At 43.4% G+C, this 22,331-nt stretch overlaps 1 protein-coding gene across 35 annotated transcripts in view; it reads right to left on the bottom strand.

The window, feature by feature from the left end:
• The window catches only part of LOC139380220 (obscurin like cytoskeletal adaptor 1b), a 75,131-nt gene that overhangs the window by 8,276 nt on the left and 44,524 nt on the right, over positions 1-22,331 (bottom strand). For all 35 annotated transcript variants that reach the window (XM_071122727.1, XM_071122720.1, XM_071122719.1 and 32 more), the window contains 2 exons: positions 12,881-12,993; positions 7,576-7,729 (listed from right to left, as the gene is read on the bottom strand). In XM_071122727.1, coding sequence (XP_070978828.1) covers positions 7,576-7,729; positions 12,881-12,993 — 267 coding nt within the window. The remainder of the gene's footprint in view (positions 1-7,575; positions 7,730-12,880; positions 12,994-22,331) is intronic.

The raw sequence follows: 22,331 nt of genomic DNA, 5'->3' as shown, positions 1-22,331 counted from the left end.
TTTTACAAGGTTTAATTTTTTTATTTTTTACCTGTTTGTGTCATGTGAAAGGAAGCAGTTTCAGAAGGGAAGCAATATTTTAGATGTGCAAGTGTGACAGAGTAGTTATATAATCTTTCAACATACTTCTTTATAAGCTTTGTAAAATGCAATGTCTGTAAGTACATTTGTTTATTAACACAAGATAAATGTTTATCACATTTAATTGTCATGTTTCTGTAAAATATTAATTGAGTTAGCTGTTAGACACTTTGCATTAGATTTAGTGCTATTTCTCACTAGGGACACCTAGCTGAACAATATCAAGCATTCAGTTGCATCCTAATAACTTCATTTTATATTTGACTCGAGATTGAGCACTCTTAATCCTTATTTCGTACATTTAGTGCAGTTATTGTGGAAGACATTCTGTGCTCTATACTACTGTAACTGAAAACATGTATTTTTGTGTTTGTTGCAGTTTCACACTGTGATTCAAGTAAACTTCCAAAACGGCACCCTGCTTCCCACGGAGTTATTTGAATGAGTGTTTAGCTAACTGGATAGCTGGATAAGGGCTACTGTACATTTAGCGAGCCCAGTATATTACCCCTTCAAAACAATAAAATAGTGGGAAAAAGGTACTTTTTTTTCATACATAAAGACCCCATGTAACAACACTGCCCTACAAAGGCAAAACTCAGTAACTATGCCAATGGAAAAACTGAGAAAAATGGCTTTAAAATATGTTTGCTAACCAGCCATATATGTTGTAGGTAGGTAAGTGATAATGCACTGATGTATCATCTTTATATCAAAAATGTTTATGCATATCGACCATGACCACTGATTTGACCTATGACCCCTTAAATGCAGATACTGCACCCTGTCTTTGTATGACCTGAAACAACTATATGGGCAAAGTGCAGTATCTACATTCTAAATGTGTTAATCCAACTTTATTGTTGTTTTTCTGTTTGGTTTTGTATGGTCATTTATTTGACTTTGGGGTCATAGGTCAAATGGTCATGGTTGATATGCATAAAAAATTACTTCATAATAAGACACGTGACAATCGGGGTATTGTCACGTGTCTGGACAGCAAATAAACTTTAAAGCCATTTTTATCAGTTTCATAGTGGAACAAAGCCAAAGTACAGTAACTTTAGTTACTGCTGTTTGCCTTGGTTTTTACTTGGATTTTGTAGTTACTGAAAATTTCACACGCCATTTTCCCTGAAACAGAACATAATTTAATCAGGATACTTTGTCACAAGATAAAACAGATACTAAAAAGCCTAATTTCAGTCTTAACTAAATGTTGACCAAAAGTGTAGTTACTGCATTTTGCCTTTGTACGACAGAATATCAACAGGTGATATGGCTTTTTAAACTCTTTTGGGGGGGGATTACGGTGACGTAATTAAAAAAGAAAAGACTTAGTTCCTTAGTTCGCCCGAAAGATGTTGGTCGTGTGCAAAAATGTGTGTAATCCACAGTGCTGTGGTGTCTTCATATGACAGTGCTTTATTAAGGAAGTATTCACATCCCTTGACTTTTTAAAAATGTTGTGTTACAGCCTGAATTTGAAATGGATTCAATTTAGATTTTTTTTGCCACTGGCCTACAAACCATACTCCATAAAGTCAAAGTGGAATTGTTTTTATTTATTTATTACGTATTTTTTATGTATTAATAAAAAATGAAAAGCTGAAATGTCTTGATTCAATAAGTTTTCAACCTCTTTGTTAAGGCAAGCCTAAATCAATTCAGGAGTAAAAATGTCTGTAGCATTGCATTGAATCACTCTGTGTGCAATAAACACCCTACACTGTGATTGGTAGCACAGTGTGTGTGTTTGTCTTTCATTATGATTAAACCATTCTGTTATGACAAAATACAATTTGCTCATAACAACTTTCCTATGCAGATTAAATCTGTCAGCCCTGTCAGCCCTGACTACCACCTACCACAAGGCCTCAACTAGCCCAGCCTTCCCGAACACTGCCATCTTTGTGCTGAAGATCAATTACTCTCATACGATGTCGTTGGCCGACCGGATCAACTTGGATATCCTGAATGGATTGATCGGCCACAGACAACATGTCCCTCTGCTGCCTTCATCACAGTTCCACTCCTGACAGGATGGCCTGCACTGGACCCCGGTCATGGCGATGTGGCAATTGTGGAGCCGCTGTTTAAACTAAGCATTCCGCTCACTGGCCCAGACCAGGGGGAGAGTGACCCTCTTGACGGCACCAAGCCACCTGCTCACCATCCCGTGCCCCGACAGGCGGGGCCGTACCCCACCATGACAAAGACCAAGACCCTCAGATGGACTCGGGCGCCGGGGACCACGCACCCGCCCGCCTCCGACCCAAACTCCGGGAGAACGACACAGACGGGCAACCCCGCAGATGACCACCACACCACCGAACCAAGAGTAGGATAACAGGGGGCTGGACTCTGCCACACCGCACCCACCGCACTCTTATCGAAGCACGGGGGAGACCGGCATAGAGGTAGTGGTCCTGTCGTGCATCTTCACACCCATAAAGCCCTAACTCTCCCTGTCCCGACGAGGCCTCTCATTCATGCCCACGCTCGACCCCGGCAAGGAGGCATGTATCCGGTTCCACCCTGAGATTCCCGACTACCACCGTCAGCTCAAAGTGGCCGACTACTTTGACAGCCGCAAAGGCAATGCACACCGTGGAACCCAGAGGGAACAGCGACCGTGGAGAGGGCCCACCAGAAAATAAACAACTATTCACAGAAACTTCAGGGAAGGAGCCGCCCGACACGAACCTGCAGCAGAGCGTCCGCTACCTACTGGAAACCGACTGGAAAACCTTAAACTCGACCTCCCCCTCCCCGACCTGCAAGGGGCACGGGACAACCTGCCCAAGTAGGAGGTGACCGCCCTCAGACAACTGGAGAGGGACACAATCATCAAACCGGCGGAAAAAGGGTCAGCTGTGGTCATCCTGGACAGGGGTCCGTACCTGAAGAAGACTGAGCTCCAACTCGACCAGGAGGAGAACTACTGGTGGCTGGAGCAGCCCATCTTCCAACGGATGGCTCTGCTCATCAGAGGTGTGCTCGATGGGCTGGTGACGGACGGGACCCTGGGGCCCAAGCAATGCGCCAACCTGGTGGGAACCACGCTGGCCAAGAGCAGGAACCTCTACCTCTTGCCAAAAATACACTAGGTGCCCCACGAGGTGACCCACGGCTGACTTATCGAGTCCGAATGCGGCAGCGAAACCTACGGCGTGTCGGAGTGGATAGACGCCTAACTACGCCTGCTGGCGATGAGGCACGACAGCTACATCAAGGACACGGTGGACTTCCTGGACAAGGCGGCAGCAACCAAGGTGGGCGCCGGTCGACTTCCTGTTTGCCATGGACGTGGACAGCCTCTACACCAACATCAAAGTTGGAACCGGCCTGGCCGCAGTCAGCGCTCACCTCGAGCGCCACCCTCAGGACAGTAGACCGGACAATCAACTGCTGCGGCTGTTAGAGCTCTCGCTCACCTGCAACGACTTCGAGTTAAATGGAAACACCTACCTGCAGGTCAAAGGAGTGGCCATGGGAAAGCGGTTCGCCCCTGCCTACGCCAACATCTACCTGGCAGAATGGGAAGCCACCGTGTTCCCCCTGTGCGCTCTCCGACCATCATGCTTCCACCGCTTCCTGGACGATGAGATGGGAGTCTGGCTCATTTAAGGACCAAGTTTTCTGCTTGAGCAAGAGGACAAGTACATTAGAGTATCTAGTTTGAGAAACAGACCCTAACAAGTCCTTAATTGGCAGCTTCATTAAATAGTACCCACAAAACACCAGTCTCAATGTCAACAGTCAAGAGGCGACTCCGGGATGCTGGCCTTCTACTATTTAATGAAGCTGCCAGTTGAGGACTTGTGAGGCGTCTGTTTCTCAAACTAGACACTCTCATATACTTGTCCTCTTGCTCAGCTGTGCACTGGGGACTCCCACTCCTCTTTCTTTTCTGGTTAGAGGCAGTTTGCACTGTTCTGTGAAGGGAGTAGTACACAGCGTTGGCACAGCTGTTGATTTGTTTGGTCCTTAAATGAGCTACAGTAGTTGCTGTGGTAACCAAGCAAACAAATTTGCTAGTTTAGCTAACCAAACCATTAATCCAAGCTTGCTATAAGTTAAATAAACTTCAACAATTCCAATAATGTTTTAAATTAGACATTAAGAATGAACTATAGACATTGAGTTTGACCGTGCTGATATACCGTGAGTTATAGGGAAATAATGCATGCTCTAGAATGCCCTTCAAGCAAATAAGAAATGAATATTCAACAATGCCATGGTATAATAGTGTTTATCATGATTTTTTAATGACTACTACATCTCTGTAGATACAATTATCTTTAAGGTACCTCAGTCAAGCAGTGAATTTCAGCGACAAAAAACCCTAACCCTGGCCCTACCCTAACGCTAATGAATGGATGGAACCCACGCTCAGGAGGAACCCACAACACATCTACTTAACCATTGCACCCCATAAACAACTTGCCAGACGCGGGCTTCTGGTGTGCCGGCGATGGCATGTGATTGATAACTTTTGCTGCAATAACAGGATGTACACAAGACCACACTCTTCACCCCTGGGCTAGTTGTGCCTGGACCCCCCGGTGCTCCTGCTCGGCAAGCGGAGTGGTGCACCTCCCCCTTGTATCCACACTATGGATAAAGGGCAACTACAGCTGGCAGGTGTAGGACAATGGGTGCTACAACACTGAAGGGATGGAACCACCACTTGTCCTGGGCTGGTTGTGCTCGGACCCCCCTGGCGCTCCTGCTCGGCAAGCGGAGTGCCCCTCCCCCCGGTCTCTGAATAGCTTGAAGGTGTCAGATCAACCCTGCGGATTCATAATCAAAACATAACCTGGCCAGACTCTTGGGTGTTGTGCACCTGGGGGCCCGGACATAGTCAGCCACAGCATCGTTCCTGGTTAGAACTCCACAAGGGCGGACCACTGCCTTCAACAGGTCCTGAGCCTGTCGCTACCTCACAATGGGAGCAGGAGTACATCGCTCCCAAATCTCTATAGAGAGGAAAATGGAGGTCAAGGCACCCAACTTAGAAGGCCCCCTGTTTCAGAGCGGGGCAGCCAGGGACAGTGGGGAGGCAACAGTCTCCGACATATACCCGATGCCTCAGAAAGCGCACTGCCAACCCTATGGGGTTACGCCTCTTTCCCCTCCGTCTTCCAACAGACACCCTACGGTTGGCAGTCACGGAGCACCGGTCACAATGCAGGAGATCACAATGGAGGATAAACTACCGACCAATGATCCAAAACACAGTAGGGCCGAGTCGGTAGCCACCTTCTTCTTACACCCCAGTGTCAAGGCCACTGCCAAGACACTGCTCCTCAGATCTTGACATTACCTGGAGGAGATCAACAACCACCTCTAGGGAGAGCCGTTGTCACCAGGATACCAGCGGAAGGCGAGGGAGATGATCGATGGACTGTCATTGGCTTCGTCGGAGTGGCTGTGGCATAGTCACTGGAGCAGCTTTGTCCCACCCCTCACCCGAGCGTTGGCGGGAAGTAAGGCGGAGGACGGGGAGTCCGATGGAGCGAGGGCGACACACGGGCATTGGCGGCAACAAAGGAAGCCTCATCGGAAGAGGAGTAGAGGATTCCATCTCCACACTCAAGGCATAACAGATGCAACCTGTCGGAAACACCACTTGGCTGGAGCGCATGGAGAAAGGAGACTCCACAAGGAGGACGTTGGGAGACACCACCGGAACAGACACGCAGACGCGGGAATAAGGAGAGAGCCCCTCAGACCGCACAACGAGGAGTAAAGAGGACCGGCAAGATCAATAGGCTGACACCACCATCCCCAGAACACCCAAGACCCGGCCAAACCCGGGTGGCACGGGGAGGGCTTCCGATGCGGAACACGACACAGTCTGACCTCGGCCCAGACCATGCCCCGACCAGGGTGACTGGACACAAAAAGGCCCTCGGCCACACGCCAACCAGGGGGGCAGAAGACCCCATGGACATCAGTGAGGGACGGAAAGAGACAGAGAGCCGATCCGTCATACCCCAAACAAGGTGACACCGGGGATTGGGAGGATGGTTGAGCTTCTGGCAGCCAAGGGGGGTGGCCTCCCAATGTTCCAATGACCTCTCCGTCCGCCCCCCGGTGATCTTGCGACCATCACTGTCTCCCCTCCGCCCCTCATGGACCCCTCGCCCATGGATCAAGAGGACCTTAACATCCTGGACAACACCGTCTTCATGAACGCGGTGACAGAGCTCTGTCAACAGATACGAATGGACACACCAGAAAATAAACAACTATTCATGGAACCTTCAGGGTGGGAACCACCCGACACTGACCTGCTGCAGAGTGTCGCGTTCCTCTCCCACCAGGGGCACGGGGCAACCTGCCCAAGGAGGAGGTGACCGCCCTCAGGCAACTGGAGAGGGACGCGACGATCACCATCAAACCGGCGAAAAAAGGGTTGGCTATGGTCATCCTGGACAGGGGTCAATACGTGAAGAAGATGGAACGCCAACTCGGCCAGGAGGACAACTACCAGAGGCTCGCAGGACACGGCAGCCTTCCTGGCCAAGGTTGGCACCAGGGACTTCCTATTCCCCATGGATGTGGACTGCCTCTACTCCAACATCAAATTATTACAAGTTACAGAAAACGTCTACATTCTCATCTCTCATTTCATGTTGGGCATGGACACGTAGGTCACATCATGGAGAGGGTTTTACACAAGTCCAAAACAGGACCTGCATGGTTTAAAAAATGTGGGCCTGCTTACAATGCAGATATAAAATGGGAATGTCAGCTAACTGTTTTACTCCTCTCAAACGTAATATTTTAATAAAGCTTTGGTGATTAAGATTTATTTCCAAGTGGTCTCAAGAGCCAAAGCCTTTATCGACAATCTTAACTACTTCGCGATTGCATTGGGCAAAAAAAAACTGAATTGAGAGGAGGGGAGGCTATGCTTGGTTTTAAATCAAATTAAACGAAATTGTATTATTTAAAAAAAATGTATGTTTCTAAATACAAAGTATACAGGCACCAAAAGCAGATTAGGGCAGTATGTGTCACAGCTGGATAGGTTGCATTTACACTTTCAAAATTCATACCATAACCAACTGTGTTACCGCTAAAACCAGCATTTGGTTGGTCATAAATATCCCTGCCTGAAATTAGCTCTTTGAATCATATTTTTAAGGACACAAAAATGTCCATCCCGCCCATCTGAGCACAAGCGAGCTGATATAAGACAGGTAAATTGCCGAACCTGGCATTAGGGCGGGAAAATGCCAGTGCGCCAGATTTTACATGACGAAAATGCGTTTGACACTAGCTCCGCCTTAACGCCAGCCGAAAACAAAGCCCTAACACTGTAGTGTTGCCATACTTTAACACTGAAGTGTTAACATAAAGTACAGTATATCTGATCAAACCTAGAGGTGAGGCAATGAATGACTAGCAGGTTTTATTATAAGCTTAGTTAGTCATCAAAATATTGTTCATATGGGAGATTATTAAGGCGGCAGACAGTACCGTAGACCTCTATATTGCAGGATGTACTGGAGTCTCCAGCGTCACATGAGTATGTGCCAGAATCACTGACTTCACACTTCAGGATTTGGAAGTAGTGTTTTCTTCCCATAGCATAAATACGCAAATCCTTGCGTGGTTTCACCTCGATCCCATTCTGAAGATAAAACATTTTTAATTGAGAAATAGTCATCATATCCACAGAAATCTGTCATATCATTTGAGTAAATGAATAATGTATAAGTAAACTGACCATTGTCGATGTTGTATTTTACAAACCTAGCTATTCATGGACTGCACTTCCCGTCATTGCCATTGTTATCAACGTTCTACAGATGCCTCAGCATATTTATGTACGACTGATGGTTAATGCTCAGTCTTTTTGAACGGTTGTTAATGACTGTTTGGTAAAAATTATACTATAGTGACCTGGAAATACAATGACATTGCTAAAGTTGACAAATAATTAGTAGGAAACAATTTTGACACCATTATGACGTAGTCAAGTTTACTTTAGAGAGATGGCAATGTTGCCATGAGCTAGCAAAGTTTGTCAGAAATAGCTAGCAATACTAATGTTAGCTAACTAAAATTCTGGCGTTCTTCCCTCAATTTTAGCTAGCTAACTAAAGTTGTGCTGCATCTAAAGTCAATCTGGCGACATCACAAGGATTACAAAAGATTGTCCTACTAATTATTTTGAAAGCCATAGTCAATCAATCAACAATATAATAATACTCTTAGGAAAGGTTTTCATCTTAACTCACAATATTTTTTACAAATATTTTTAAAAATAAAAAATAAAAAATGTATTTAACCTTTATTTAACTAGGCAAGTCAGTTAAGAACAAATTCATGTTTTACAATAACGGCCAACCCCAACCAAACCCTCCCCTAACTAATGGGACTCCTGATCACGGCCAGTTGTTTTACAGCCCGGGATCGAACTAGGGTCTGTATTGACGCCTCTAGCACTGAGATGCAGTGCCTTGAAACAATGCACAACTCGGGAGTGGATCTGTGGATACTATGCGGTTAGAAAGGTTAAAAATATATGTAAAACATCACAACACAGTAAAATATATGGCACATGGAAACCAAACGAGGGTGGTCTACGGTGATAGGTGGGATGGGCTGAGAGTAGCTGAGGGGTGGGATTAAAGAGCTCATGGTCGGTAATGGTATTATTGAAAACACTACACATAATATAATATATACCGGAGTAAAATCTAATTTATGTATACTGAACAAAAATATATATATGGAACATGTGTTGGTCCTATGTTTCATGAGCTGAAATAAAAGAGCCTAGAAAGCTTATTTCTCTCAAATGATGTGCACAAATTTGTTTACAGCCCTGTTAGTGAGCATTTCTCCTTTGCCAAGATAATCCATCCACCTGAATGGTGTGGTATATCAAGATGCTGATTAAACATCATGATCATTAAACAGGTGCACCTTGTGCTGAGGACAATAAAAGGCCACTCTAAAATGTGCAGTTTTGTCATGGAACACAATGCCATAAATGTCTCAAGTTTTGAGGGAGCGTGCAATTGAAATGCTGACTGCAGGAATGTCCACCAGAGATGTTGCCAGAGATTTTAATGTTCATTTCTCTATCCTTTACCACCTCCAAAGTTGTTTTAGAGAATTTGTCAGTACGTCCAACCGGCCTCACAACCTTAGACCATGAGTATGGCGTTGTGTGGGCGAGCGATTTGTTGATGTCAACGTTGTGAGCAGAGTGCTCCATGGTGACGGTGGGGTCATGGTATGGGCAGGCATAAGCTACGGACAACAAACACAACTCATTTTATCGATGGCAATTTTAATGCACAAAAATTACATGATGAAATCTTAAGGCCTACTGTGAGGCCCATTTTAATTGAGCTATCTGTGACAAACAGATGCATATCTGTATTCTCAGTCATGCAAAATCCATAGATTAGGGCCGAATGAATTTATTTAAATTCACTGATTTCCTCATATGAACTATGAACTCTTTGAAATTGTTGCATTGTGCGTGAAATTTTTGTTCAGTATATTTATGTATGTACAGTGCATTTGGAAAGTATTCAGACCCCTTGATTTTTTTTTGTTTGTTAAGCCTTATCCTAAAATGGATTAAAAATTGTTTTTTTTCTCATCAATCTACACACAATACCCAATAATGAAATGTTTACAAATGTATTACAAATTAAATACTGAAATACCTTATTTACATAAGTATTTAGACCCTTTGCTATGAGACTCGAAACTGAGCTCAGGTGCATCCTGTTTCCATTGATAATCCTTGAGATGTTTCTACAACTTGATTGGAGTCCACCTGTGGTAAATTCAATTAATTGAACATGACTTGGAAAGGCACACACCTGTTTATATAAGGTTTCACAGTTGACAATGCATGTCAGGGCAAAAACCAAGCCATGAGGTCAAAGGAATTGCCTTGTAGAGCTCCGAGACAGGATTGTGTCGAGGCACAGATCTGTGGAAGGGTACCAAAAATGTCTGCAGCATTGAAGGTCCCCAAGAACAGTGGCTGCCATAATTCTTAAATGGAAGAAGTTTGGAACCACCAAGACTCATCATAGAGCTGGCCACCTGGCCAAACTGAGCAATTGGGAAGAAGGGTGTTGGCCAGGAAGGTGACAAAGAACCCAATGGTCACTGTGAAAGAGCTCTAGAGTTTCTCTGTGGGGATGGAAGAACCTTCAAGAAGGACAACCATCTCTGCAGCACTGCACCAATCAGGCCTTTATGGTAGAGTGGCCAGACGGAAGCCACTCCTCAGTAAGGCACATGACAGCCCGCTTGGAGTTTGCCAAAAGGCACCTAAAGACTCTCAGACCATGAGAAACATAATTCTCTGGTCTGATGAAACCAACATTGAACTCTTTGGCCTGAATACCAAGCGTCAGGTCTGGAGGAAACCTGGCACCATCCCTACACCGATGCATGGTGGGGGCAACATCATGCTGTGGGGATGTTATTCAGCGGCAAGGACTGGAAGAATAGTCAGGTTCGAGGGAATGGCGAACGGAGCAAAGTACAGAGAGATCTTTGATGATAACATGCTCCAGAGCACTCAGGACCTCAGACTGGGGCGAAGGTTCACCTTCCAACAGAACAACAACCCTAAGCACCCAGCCAAGACAATGCAGGAGTGGCTTCAGGACAAGTTTCTGAATGTCCTTGAGTGGCCCAGCCAGAGTCCTGACTTGAACCTGTACATCAAACATCTTTGGAGAGACCTGAAAATAGCTGTGCAGCGACTCTCCCCATCCATCCCAACAGAGCTTGAAAGGATCAGTTAAGAAAGAGAGAAACTCCCTGAATGCAGGTGTGCCAAGCTTGTAGCGTCATTTCCAAGAAGACTCGAGGCTGTAATCGCTGCCAAAGTTGCTTCAAGAATGTACTTGAGTAAAGGGTCTGAATACTTATGTAAATGTGTTTTGTTGGTATTGTTTGTAGATTGATGAGGGGAAAAAACTATTACATCCATTTTAGAAGAAGGCTGTAATGTACCAAAATGTGGAAAAAGTCAAGAGGCCTGAATACTTTCCGGATGCACTGTATGTATGTATGTATGTATGTATGTATGTATGTACGTGTGTATGTGTGTGTATGTACAGTGCCTTGCGAAAGTATTCGGCCCCCTTGAACTTTGCGACCTTTTGCCACGTTTCAGGCTTCAAACATAAAGATATAAAACTGTTTTGTGGGACACAATCATGAAGTGGAACGACATTTATTGGATATTTCAAACTTTTTTAACAAATCAAAAACTGAAAAATTGGCCGTGCAAAATTATTCAGCCCCCTTAAGTTAATACTTTGTAGCGCCACCTTTTGCTGTGATTACAGCTGTAAGTCGCTTGGGGTATGTCTCTATCAGTTTTGCACATCGAGAGACTGACATTTTTTCCCATTCCTATTTTTTCCCATTTTAACCATCTTCCCTGTCCCTGCTGAAGAAAAGCAGGCCCAAAGCATGATGCTGCCACCACCATGTTTGACAGTGTGTTCAGGGTGATGAGCTGTGTTGCTTTTACGCCAAACATAACGTTTTGCATTGTTGCCAAAAAGTTCAATTTTGGTTTTATCTGACCAGAGCACCTTCTTCCACATGTTTGGTGTGTCTCCCAGGTGGCTTGTGGCAAACTTTAAACGACACTTTTTATGGATATCTTTAAGAAATGGCTTTCTTCTTGCCACTCTTCCATAAAGGCCAGATTTGTGCAATATACGACTGATTGTTGTCCTATGGACAGAGTCTCCCACCTCAGCTGTAGATCTCTGCAGTTCATCCAGAGTGATCATGGGCCTCTTGGCTGCATCTCTGATCAGTCTTCTCCTTGTATGAGCTGAAAGTTTAGAGGGACGGCCAGGTCTTGGTAGATTTGCAGTGGTCTGATACTCCTTCCATTTCAATATTATCGCTTGCACAGTGCTCCTTGGGATGTTTAAAGCTTGGGAAATCTTTTTGTATCCAAATCCGGCTTTAAACTTCTTCACAACAGTATCTCGGACCTGCCTGGTGTGTTCCTTGTTCTTCATGATGCTCTCTGCGCTTTTAACGGACCTCTGAAACTATCACAGTGCAGGTGCATTTATACGGAGACTTGATTACACACAGGTGGATTGTATTTATCATCATTAGTCATTTAGGTCAACATTGGATCATTCAGAGATCCTCATTGAACTTCTGGAGAGAGTTTGCTGCACTGAAAGTAAAGGGGCTGAATAATTTTGCACGCCCAATTTTTCAGTTTTTGATTTGTTAAAAAAGTTTGAAATATCCAATAAATGTCGTTCCACTTCATGATTGTGTCCCACTTGTTGTTGATTCTTCACAAAAAAATACAGTTTTATATCTTTATGTTTGAAGCCTGAAATGTGGCAAAAGGTCGCAAAGTTCAAGGGGGCCGAATACTTTCGCAAGGCACTGTATGTATGTCTATACACTTAGTGTACATTAAGGACCACTGCTATTTCAATCACATAGACTGACCAGATTAATAAACAATATATATACCTCATTTTGAAATGTCATCATGTTTCCAAGCCACAGTAATGCACTTTAGACTCAATCTTAATTAACCCCTTAATGAACCCCTATTGAGACTGCACTGAGTAGAATGCTCAATTGGGTATCAGTCCCAAAACTACCGTTTAAAACAACAATGTGACGAAACGTGCAACCCATGAATATGACTTCATGCGATTCATCATGCACCAGAGTATTATTGAATGGAAGGTTGCTAACAAAATAGTGTAATTATTGGGTGGAAAGGGTATGAATTGTTTACCTTCATCCATTTCACTTCAACATGAGGCCTTGATAGCTCACAATCCATTGATGCCACAGCTGCTTCTGGAAAGCGCAAGTCCTCCAGTTTTTTAATGACTGTCACTGGTGGCTCTGAGAACAAAATGAGAACAAAATCAAGGTGAGAGAAAGAGTAGAGATGAAACTGTATAATTAGTGTGAGTCTGAAATGAGTGTGAAAAGCTTTGTGTACTGTGACACTGCCTCGAGTCTGAGGTGACATGAGCACATACATACTTCACTGGATTAAAGTTATAAAACCTTTGTATCTTTTCATTTTCATAATGTTAACGTAAAGTATCTGCCAGTTCGGACTGCATTATTTTGACTAGCAAAATCCAAGACTGGTCAAATCTAAGTGTGATCCTTGGGACGTCCAACTCTGATGTCACCCCATTGACTTTGACATTTAAAATGTTTAAGGTAAGGTTTAAGGTTACAGTTAGGGTTAGGTAAGGGTTAAGGTTTGGGTAAATGTAAGGGTTAAAGGGTTCTGGTGGGGTCATCCCAAGGATTCCTCTTAGCAACTTAGCATATACCATTTATGTTGCACGTCCCTTTATTTAAAAGGGGATGTGGGTAGCATTTGGGGAAATGTTTGGTGTACCTGGGGCTGAGAACTTATTGGCTTAAAAAGCCTCGAAATAGCAATTAATTAAGTCTATAAACTGCTCATATTTGTGGACTTTACTCACCCTTCAAAGGAGTAAGGTTTTTGTTGGCTTTGAGAATACCATTCCGAGGAAGTCTTTAGAAGGCCGGATTTCCCTTGCTACTGGGCAATTACACGGTAACAGATTGACGCCGAGACTCACTTTTAAACTTTTAAATGTATGCCAAGCAAAAACCATTGATTGCAAAGTTCAACAAACCATACACCTATATGCAGAAATCTACTTTTTACAATTACCACCGAAAAATTTTGTAAAACACATTTACATTAGGAAAAGTGCAGATGAAAATAAATACTCCAAAGATAGCCTGGGACAGTAGCGGGATGCGATAGATCCCAAATTAATACAACCACGAGCATCAAAAAAACTGTTTTAAGTAAGGAGCTTGACGCAACAGATGAGAAAGTTTATCAACATTTTAAGCTGAACGATTAGGCTATTTCTGTGCATCATTTTAAGAAGTTATATGGCCAGTTTAATTGTGATACAAATTAAAGCATATATGATTATGGGGTAGGCTACATGAGGCTATGATTTGAAGAAGTCAACAACAAAAAAAAGCTGGTGATGTTTGCCTTAAGCTGGGCATCATTCAAGTGATAGGCTAATATTGTCACCCATCACACTATTCTCAATATAATCTTTACATATATTATTTAGTATATGTGTGAAATTTGTTTTGATTTAAAATATACCATTATCATGCACCTGTCTCGGAACAGGGGCAGCGGGAAAAAAATACATGTCATCGATGCTAATAGCGAATTTCCCATGGTTAATTTTCATGCCAGCCAGGCTTAATATTAGGAAAGTTGAGAAATAAATATAGTAGGCCTAGCGTATAGAAAGCTGATGGGATTCTCCTCTTTTTAATAGAGGCAATCACTGTTTTCTCACGCAATTGTATATCCTACAGAAATGTTGCGCAACTTGAGCTCATGGGCTATCATGAAGTGTTTGATTAGATTTTCAATTACATTTGCATTGATGTCAGAGTGATTAGAGGAACAATAGAGTGCGGGGTACCAGGCAGTTAGCAAGTTTGTCAGGCTACTAATGACAATCAGCAGCATCAGAGCTTGGAGAAGCCTAATCACCGTGACTAAAATGGTCACATGGAATTTGACTGCCGTCATGTCTCGTGACCGCCGTTGTGGCAGTAATATGATAGACCGAGTCAAGACCCAGACCAGAAAAAATGCGAGTCCAATTCAAAACCATGACTGTAATTTTGTCAAATCACCACCATAATATGAGATCAAAATGTCCAGTATTTCTGTGTTCATATTTCAGAACAACATATGGATTCTTTAGACATTCAGATAGAATAAATGCATGCTGATAGAAAATAGAGACACGCTACAAATTATTACTAACCCAAACACAGTGGTGAACAATGGGCATTCTACGCCTTCAGAGAAGAGCTAAGGACTTATAAATAATAATAATAATTCTATTACAATTTTCAATGATGTTCTGATTTAATCTCTTCAGTTTTTGTGACAGTGACAGTGGAATCAACGAATCACATTTTGACTTAATGGATGGGACCGTTTTTACAAAAACTGTCCAAAAACGGCCAACACCTATTCAGGAGTTGATGCTGTTGGAGGACCTTAAAATCAACCTGCCTGATATAATTGTTGTTCATTTAAATGAACAGAAAGTGGTGACATTGGCCCAGGCAGCAGTGTTGGCAGATGAGTACACTTTGACACACAAGACTGTCTTTGGTGCGTCTCGTTTTGAAGGCCAAACGATTACGTCATCAGTGCCTCATTCGGGTACATTTTCCTCCGACAACCATAAGCCTTCACACAAGATCCATGACTGTTTTTACTGTCACCAAAAGGGTCACGTGATTGCGGACTGCCCGGTTTTGAAAAATAAACCGAAACAGTCCCTGTCACCATCCCCTAAATTGAAAAGCGTGGGTTTAGTCCAGTCTTTGGCAGTCTTTGGCTCGTCTGCTGCTTTACCCTGGTTTCCTGAACTGTATTGTGGCTCGCATGTCATATTGCAGGGTATAGAGACAAAAACCTCACCTGTACCATTACACTGGGTCCACTTAGTGTCAGACTTGGTATCAGGACATTTTCGTGTTGGTGTAGTGTCTACACTGGCAGTAAAATAAGTCACAACTAGGGAAGAAGTCCATACTAGGGAACGATATGACTGGTGGTAACGTCACTCCTGTGTTAGAGGTAGTAGACAAGCCAGAAATCAAAACTACAGATGATAAGTTCAAGCTTTTCCCCATGTTTTTCCTGCATGTGTGTTAATGAGGGCACAATCTCATAGGCTGGGAGATGTGGATTTCTCTAGTTCCATGTTTGAGAATGTTGAGGTAGAAGGCAATGCACCGAGTATTCCTTCTTGCAAGGCCGATGGTTTTTACCTCCATAAAAACTAAGGCAGGGGAAAGCGAAATCGCACCCCAATTACATGACATTCTTTTGTCTGCCACCCCCGAGAAGTTGATTGAATGTCAAAAGGGAGACACCAGTCTTCGCAAGTGTTTTGCTTTGGTAATTTCCATTGAGGAAGCTAAAACTAGGGAGACCGCTTATGGAAGCAGGAGTTTTGATGCGTAAATGGGCAGCTCATAACACAGTTAGTGCCTGGAGTAAAGTGTGTCAAGTGGTTGTTCCTACACAATTCCGACAACAGGTGCTGTCACTCGCCCATGACCAGGCGTGGTCCGGACATTTGGGGATCATGAAGACGTATAACCGAGTCCTTTGACATTTTTTCCGGCCAGGTTTGAAGTCTGACGTGGTCCAATTTTGTAAAACATGTCATGTATGTCAACTCACTGGGAAGGCGAATCAAACAGTTCCTGGTGCGCCGCTCTGCCCGATTCCTGTGGTGGGGGAACCATTTGAACGCATGATAATCGATTGTGTAGGTCCGTTGCCGAAAACCAGGTCAGGTAACCAGTACTTACGAACAATAATGTGCAGTGCTACTTGATACCCAGAGGCAATCCCTCTCCGTAATATAACGGATAAGACTGTGGTGAAGGCACTAGTGAAGTTCTTTACGTTTGGACTCCCAAAAGTAATCCAAACTGATCAGGGAACCAACTTTATGTGAAAACTGTTCTCAAATGTGTTAAAGACGCTGTATTTCCCATCATGTCTCCAGTCCGTATCATCCGGAGAGTCAAGGGGCCCTCGAACGCTGGCATCAGACGCTAAAGGTGATGCTACGCAAGTATTGCATGGACACCAGTACCGATTGGGATGAGGGGGTGCCCTTTGTCCTATTTGCTATCAGGGAAACAATACAATAAGAGCCCTGGGGGTCAGCCCTGTTGACCTTGTGTTTGGACACACCCCACGAGGTCCGCTAAAAGTTTTGAAGGAGCATATCATATCTCCAACGCCCAGTAGCGGCCATAAATGTGTTGGATTATGTCAGTAAGATGCGGGAGAGACTGCATGCCGCATGTGCGTTAGCCCAAAAGTCTCTCTCATCATCTCAAAAACGCATGAAGTTACATTATGACAAAGAGAATGTTGGCCGTTCTTTTGCACCAGGGGATCAAGTTTTAGTTTTTTTTTGCCAATCCCTGGCTCATCTCTGGGCCATATCTTGTGGAAAAGAAACTCAGTGACACCAATTATGTGATAAAGACCCCAGATCCTAGGCGTTCTTCCCATGTGTGTCATCTTAAAATGCTGAAAGCATATTATAAGTGTGACTCTCCAGACAGCTCCTCAGGTAAACTGGTCCAGCCCATCTCCAGTGTGGCTGTTGTGGTGCTGAAGCCTGGCTGGGACCTAGAGGAATATAAGGAGGACGGGTTGGAGTAACTTCATACGCTTATGTAATTCGGAGATGCTGAAAAAGTTACCCTCTCAAATGGAACATTTGGATAAAGATCAAACTAATGATCTTATCCTATTGATAAATAGTTTTCTCAATGTGTTTCAGGACATTCCAGGTCGTACGTCCATCTTGGAACATGACGTTGAGGTGGGGAACGCTGCTCCTATACGTCAGGATCCATATCGGGTTAACGCTAAGAAAAGGGAGGTAATGAAAAGTGAGGTAGCTTATTTATTACAGAATGACATGGCAAAACCAGGTAACAGCTCCTGGAGTTCCCTGTGTATTCTTGTTCCTTAGCCTGACGGTATGTCGCGTGAATGCCATTACAAAGTCTGATTCTTTTCCTCTACCTCACTTAGATGTCTGCATTGATAGAATTGGCTCTGCTGCTTAAGTTAGTAAGTTTGATTCACTAAAAGGTTGACAGGTGCCTCTGACCTCTCAAGCTTTTGACATCTCGGCTTTCAACTCGCCTGATAACTTCGTACAATACACTGTACAATACAATACACTGTGATGCCCTTTGGAATGTGTAATGCACCTGCTACTTTTCTGCACCTAGTTAACATTGTGTTCGCGGATGTGCCAAATTGTACTGCTTACCTTGACGATGTGGTGATTCATTCGTCTATTTGGTCTGATCATCTCGCCACCTTTATGTATGTTTCAGTGGTTGGAGAATGCTTCTTTAACCCTCAATTTGGCCAAGTGTGAGTTTGGGAAGGCTTCTGTGACTTACTTAGGGAAGCAAGTGGGACGTGGTCAAGGGCGCCCAGTAACTGGAAAAGTTGCAATTGTTGCTTTTCCTGCTCCCACAACTCGCCACAACTCGCCGCCAGTTGCGCAGATTCCTGGGGATGGTAGGGTACTATCGTACGTTCTGTAAGAATGTTTTGGTAGTAGCTCCCCTTACATCTCTGCTCAGTCCCAAAGTACCATTTAAGTGGTTCCAGGACTGTAACTATGCTTTTGAGTCCGCCAAAGCGCTACTTTGTAATGCCCCAGTGCTTGCCGCCCCAAATTTGACAAACCTTTTAAGTTGGAGGTAGACGCTAGTATAGTGGGGGTGGGTGCGGTTCTTTTGCAGGAAGATGAAGAGGGAGTGTATCGGCCCGTCAGTTTCTTCTCTCATGTCAGTCAAGGTACTCCACCATTGAACAAGAGACGCTGGCTTTATTGCTAGCCTTACAGTTTTTGCGAGGTATATGTGGGCTCCAGTGCCTTGCCTGTACTTGTCTTCACGGACCTTATTCCTTTGGTGTTTTTGAAGCAAATGTACAATAAGAATCGCCACCTTATGCGGTGGGCTCTGATTGTACAAGGATGCAATATACAGATTAACTATGTGAATGGTTCGGCGAATGTGATCGCCAAAGCATTATCACGGGTTTAGTAACTGGGGATGCGTGTTGGTTTTTGATACTGCAAACTGGAAGTTTGCAGGTTTTGGGGTGGGCGTGTTATGTTCCCCAGTTTCTGTGTTGTGGGTTTGTGTATGTATGTGTGTATTTCAGGAAATGGCTTCCTGGATTCCCCCAAGCAACTGCTTGGTCGGCCCCATTGCAGATTGGAGCTCTGATCCCGCCCTCTCGTTAGGGGATACAGCTGTCGGAAATTACCGACTCCTGCGGCAGCTTGAAAAGCCAGTGTTCCTTTGTTAGGAGAGAGAGCTTCTTGGATGTCCTGTGTGGTTGTTGCGCAGAGACAGGTTTTGTTAAGTATTTTGTAGCCGCTACTTCTGAGGTATGTGTCAATAGGACTCAGTGTTTTTGATTATTGAAATTGTTCACTTTAAGTTTGTTTTATTTTGTTTTTGTTCCTGGGGGAAGGGGAAGACAACTTGGGAGTGCTTAGACAAGAGGCCTGCAGGCATACATATACCCGTAGTATGTACTCTGTCTTACACAAGGTAAGACCTGGTCATACCACCCCCCCTGTATTTTGGTTATCGCGCCAGGTGGTGTTAAGGTAGGCAGGTAAGGTAGGAGAGACAGGACCTCTATACCAGGCAGTGTCAGAGGAAGGCTGTAAAAATTGTCAAGGACTCCAGCCACCCTAGTCATAGACTGTTCTCTCTGCCACCACATGGCAAGCGGTACCGGAGTGCCAAGTCTAGGTCAAAAAGGCTTCTTAACAGCTAATAAAATGGCAACCGAGACTATTTGCATTGTCCCCTCCCCCTCTTTTACGCTGCTGATACTCTGTTTATTATCTATGCATAGTCACTTTAACTCTACCTACATGTACATATTACCTTGACCGACCTGTGCCCCCGCACATTGACTCTGTACCGTTACCCCCTATATATAGCCTCGCTACTGTTATTTTACTGCTGCTCTTTAATTATTTGTTATTTAAATGTGTTACTTAACACTTGTTGTTTTAATTGCATTGTTGGTTAAGGTAAGTAAGCATTTCACTGTAAGGTCTACACCTTTGTATTCGGCGCATGTGACAAATAAAATTTGATTTGATTATGGTTGCTGTCCTTTCAGAATCACGAACCTGTCACACACACTGAAGGCCTATAGGGTTGTCACTGTGCAAAATTACCTGTAATAGATATAAAAGCTGATATTAATGTTTCAAGAAAGGAGTATATGTATTTGGCCTGGTGAAGTGGTTTTATGTGCTGAATGAATGGAAGGTGATAATTATACGTTTTTTCACTCATCTCGGCTGGTTGGGAAGAAATTAGGAGGCCTCACTGTCCGAGACCGAGTACAACTGTATCCTACACAACACCAAGACAAATCCAGTCTTGAGTACTACAATACTAGTATGAGTTTTTATTTTATTTATTTAACCTTTATTTAACTAGGCAAGTGACAGAAGAACAAATTCTTATTTACATTGACGGGCTACCCCAGCCAAACCCTAACCCAGACATCACTGGTCCAATTGTGCACCACCATTTGTGATACAGCCTGGAATTGAACCAGGGTCTGTAGTGATGCCTCTATCACTGAGATGCACTGACTTAGACCGCTGCGCCAGTCAGGAGCCCCTGAGTTAACAGAATATGAACAGTGAGATTTTCACTGGACAGTTACTTTAATATCACTTTGCTTTTGTTGCTCTCACACTGAAAGTATTTCCTCAAACCTTTAAATTGTAACTTATTTGTTTGAGTTCCAAGCTGATTCATACAGTGCTGTTTTACCAGTATGAGTCATTTGAAAAGTGAAAGTGCTCTCCCGTTAACTTAAAATCTCAACTACAATGTCCTCTGACAGTAATTACCCTTTTGTGACTAGGGGGCAGTATTTTCATTTTTGGATACAAAAACGTTCCCGTTTTAAACTGGATATTTTGTCACGACAAGATGCTCGACTATGCATATAATTGACAGCTTTGGATAGAAAACACTAACGTTTCCAAAACTGCAAAGATATTGTCTGTGAGTGCAACAGAACTGATGTTACAGTCGAAACCTAAATAAATAAATAAAAATAATAAAAATCCAATCAGGAAGTGCCCCATATTTTGAAAGCGCTGCATGCCAATGACTCCTTATATGGCTGTGAATGGGCTACGAATGAGCTTACGCTTTCTATGTATTCCCCAAGGTGTCTACAGCATTGTGACGTTTTTACATTTTTACGCATTTATGTTGAAGAATAGCCGTAAGGGACCACATTGAGCAAGTGGTCACATGATGGCTCCCGCAGAAAATCGTGCGTAAAGTACAGAGGTAGCCATTATACCAATCGCTTCTAATGAGAAACCAATTGTCCCGGTGGATATATTATCAAATAGATGTATGAAAAACACCTTGAGGATTGATTATAAACAACGTTTGCCATGTTTCGGTTGATATTATGGAGCTAATTTGGAAAAAAGTTAGGCGTTGTAGTGACCGCATTTTCCGGTCGATTTCTCAGACAAAAGTGAAGAACAAACGGAGCTATTTCGCCTACAAAAATAATATTTTGGGAAAAAAGGAATATTTGCTATCTAACTGGAAGTCTCGTGAGTGAAAACATCCAAAGTTCTTCAAAGGTAAATTATTTAATTTGATTGCTTTTCTTATTTTCGTGAAAATGTTGCCTGCTGCTAGCAGGGCATAATGCTATGCTAGGCTATGATAAACTTACACAAATGCTTGTCTAGCTTTGGCTGTAAAGCATATTTTGAAAATCTGAGATGACAGGGTGATTAACAAAAGACTAATATATTTCATTGGTGATTTTCATGAATAGGAATATTTTCTAGGGATATTTATGTCTGATGCGTTATGCAAATGAGTGTGATTAGCGATGATTACGCTCCCGCATGTGGGATGGGAGTTAGTAGAGGTTCAAGCCAAACTGAATGCCTGACACAAATTTGGGAGCACTATACTTACAGTACACACGCTCTGCACCACGACATCATCAGTACAATAGCCTGTGTTTTAGTGTTAAGACGTGTTTAGTATGGCAACTGAATTATTTACTGGGATGACATTTTTATCCAATTGTCATCATTGATTTCAGAACCCTGGCTCAATTGGATGGGACGTATTGAGTGACTCTGTATAAGGGAGAGATTACTTTACAGTGTGAGGTTAAGTTAGGGAGTGACTGAGAAGAACAAGTAACCTACTTGCGATGTATGGTACGTGGCTATTTTGTATTTGTAACATGAGGCGCAGTAAGAACGGTAGCAGAGCAGTCACTCCATTTCTTTATCATGCCGTCGCTTATTCTGACATTGACAAAAACAAACCTGTCATTAAGCCTTACAAGCCCTGGCTGGCAGACGCCAGTGGAGTAGACAACACGAGAATTCAGGCTTTCCTAGAATTGTATATGACACCTCGGCATCAAAAGCTTAGGTGTCAAATACATATTCTCATTCTGTATTACATACACACCCTCACACTCTGCTTGCAACACTACTATATAAAGCTGTTGTCTGTAAATCTTTTGCGATAAT

Source organism: Oncorhynchus clarkii, chromosome 22, assembly GCF_045791955.1.
Source record: "Oncorhynchus clarkii lewisi isolate Uvic-CL-2024 chromosome 22, UVic_Ocla_1.0, whole genome shotgun sequence".
In the NCBI taxonomy this organism is placed as follows: domain Eukaryota; kingdom Metazoa; phylum Chordata; class Actinopteri; order Salmoniformes; family Salmonidae; genus Oncorhynchus; species Oncorhynchus clarkii.
Note: the sequence above shows the minus strand (reverse complement) of the source record. Positions and strands in the feature narration are given on the sequence as shown.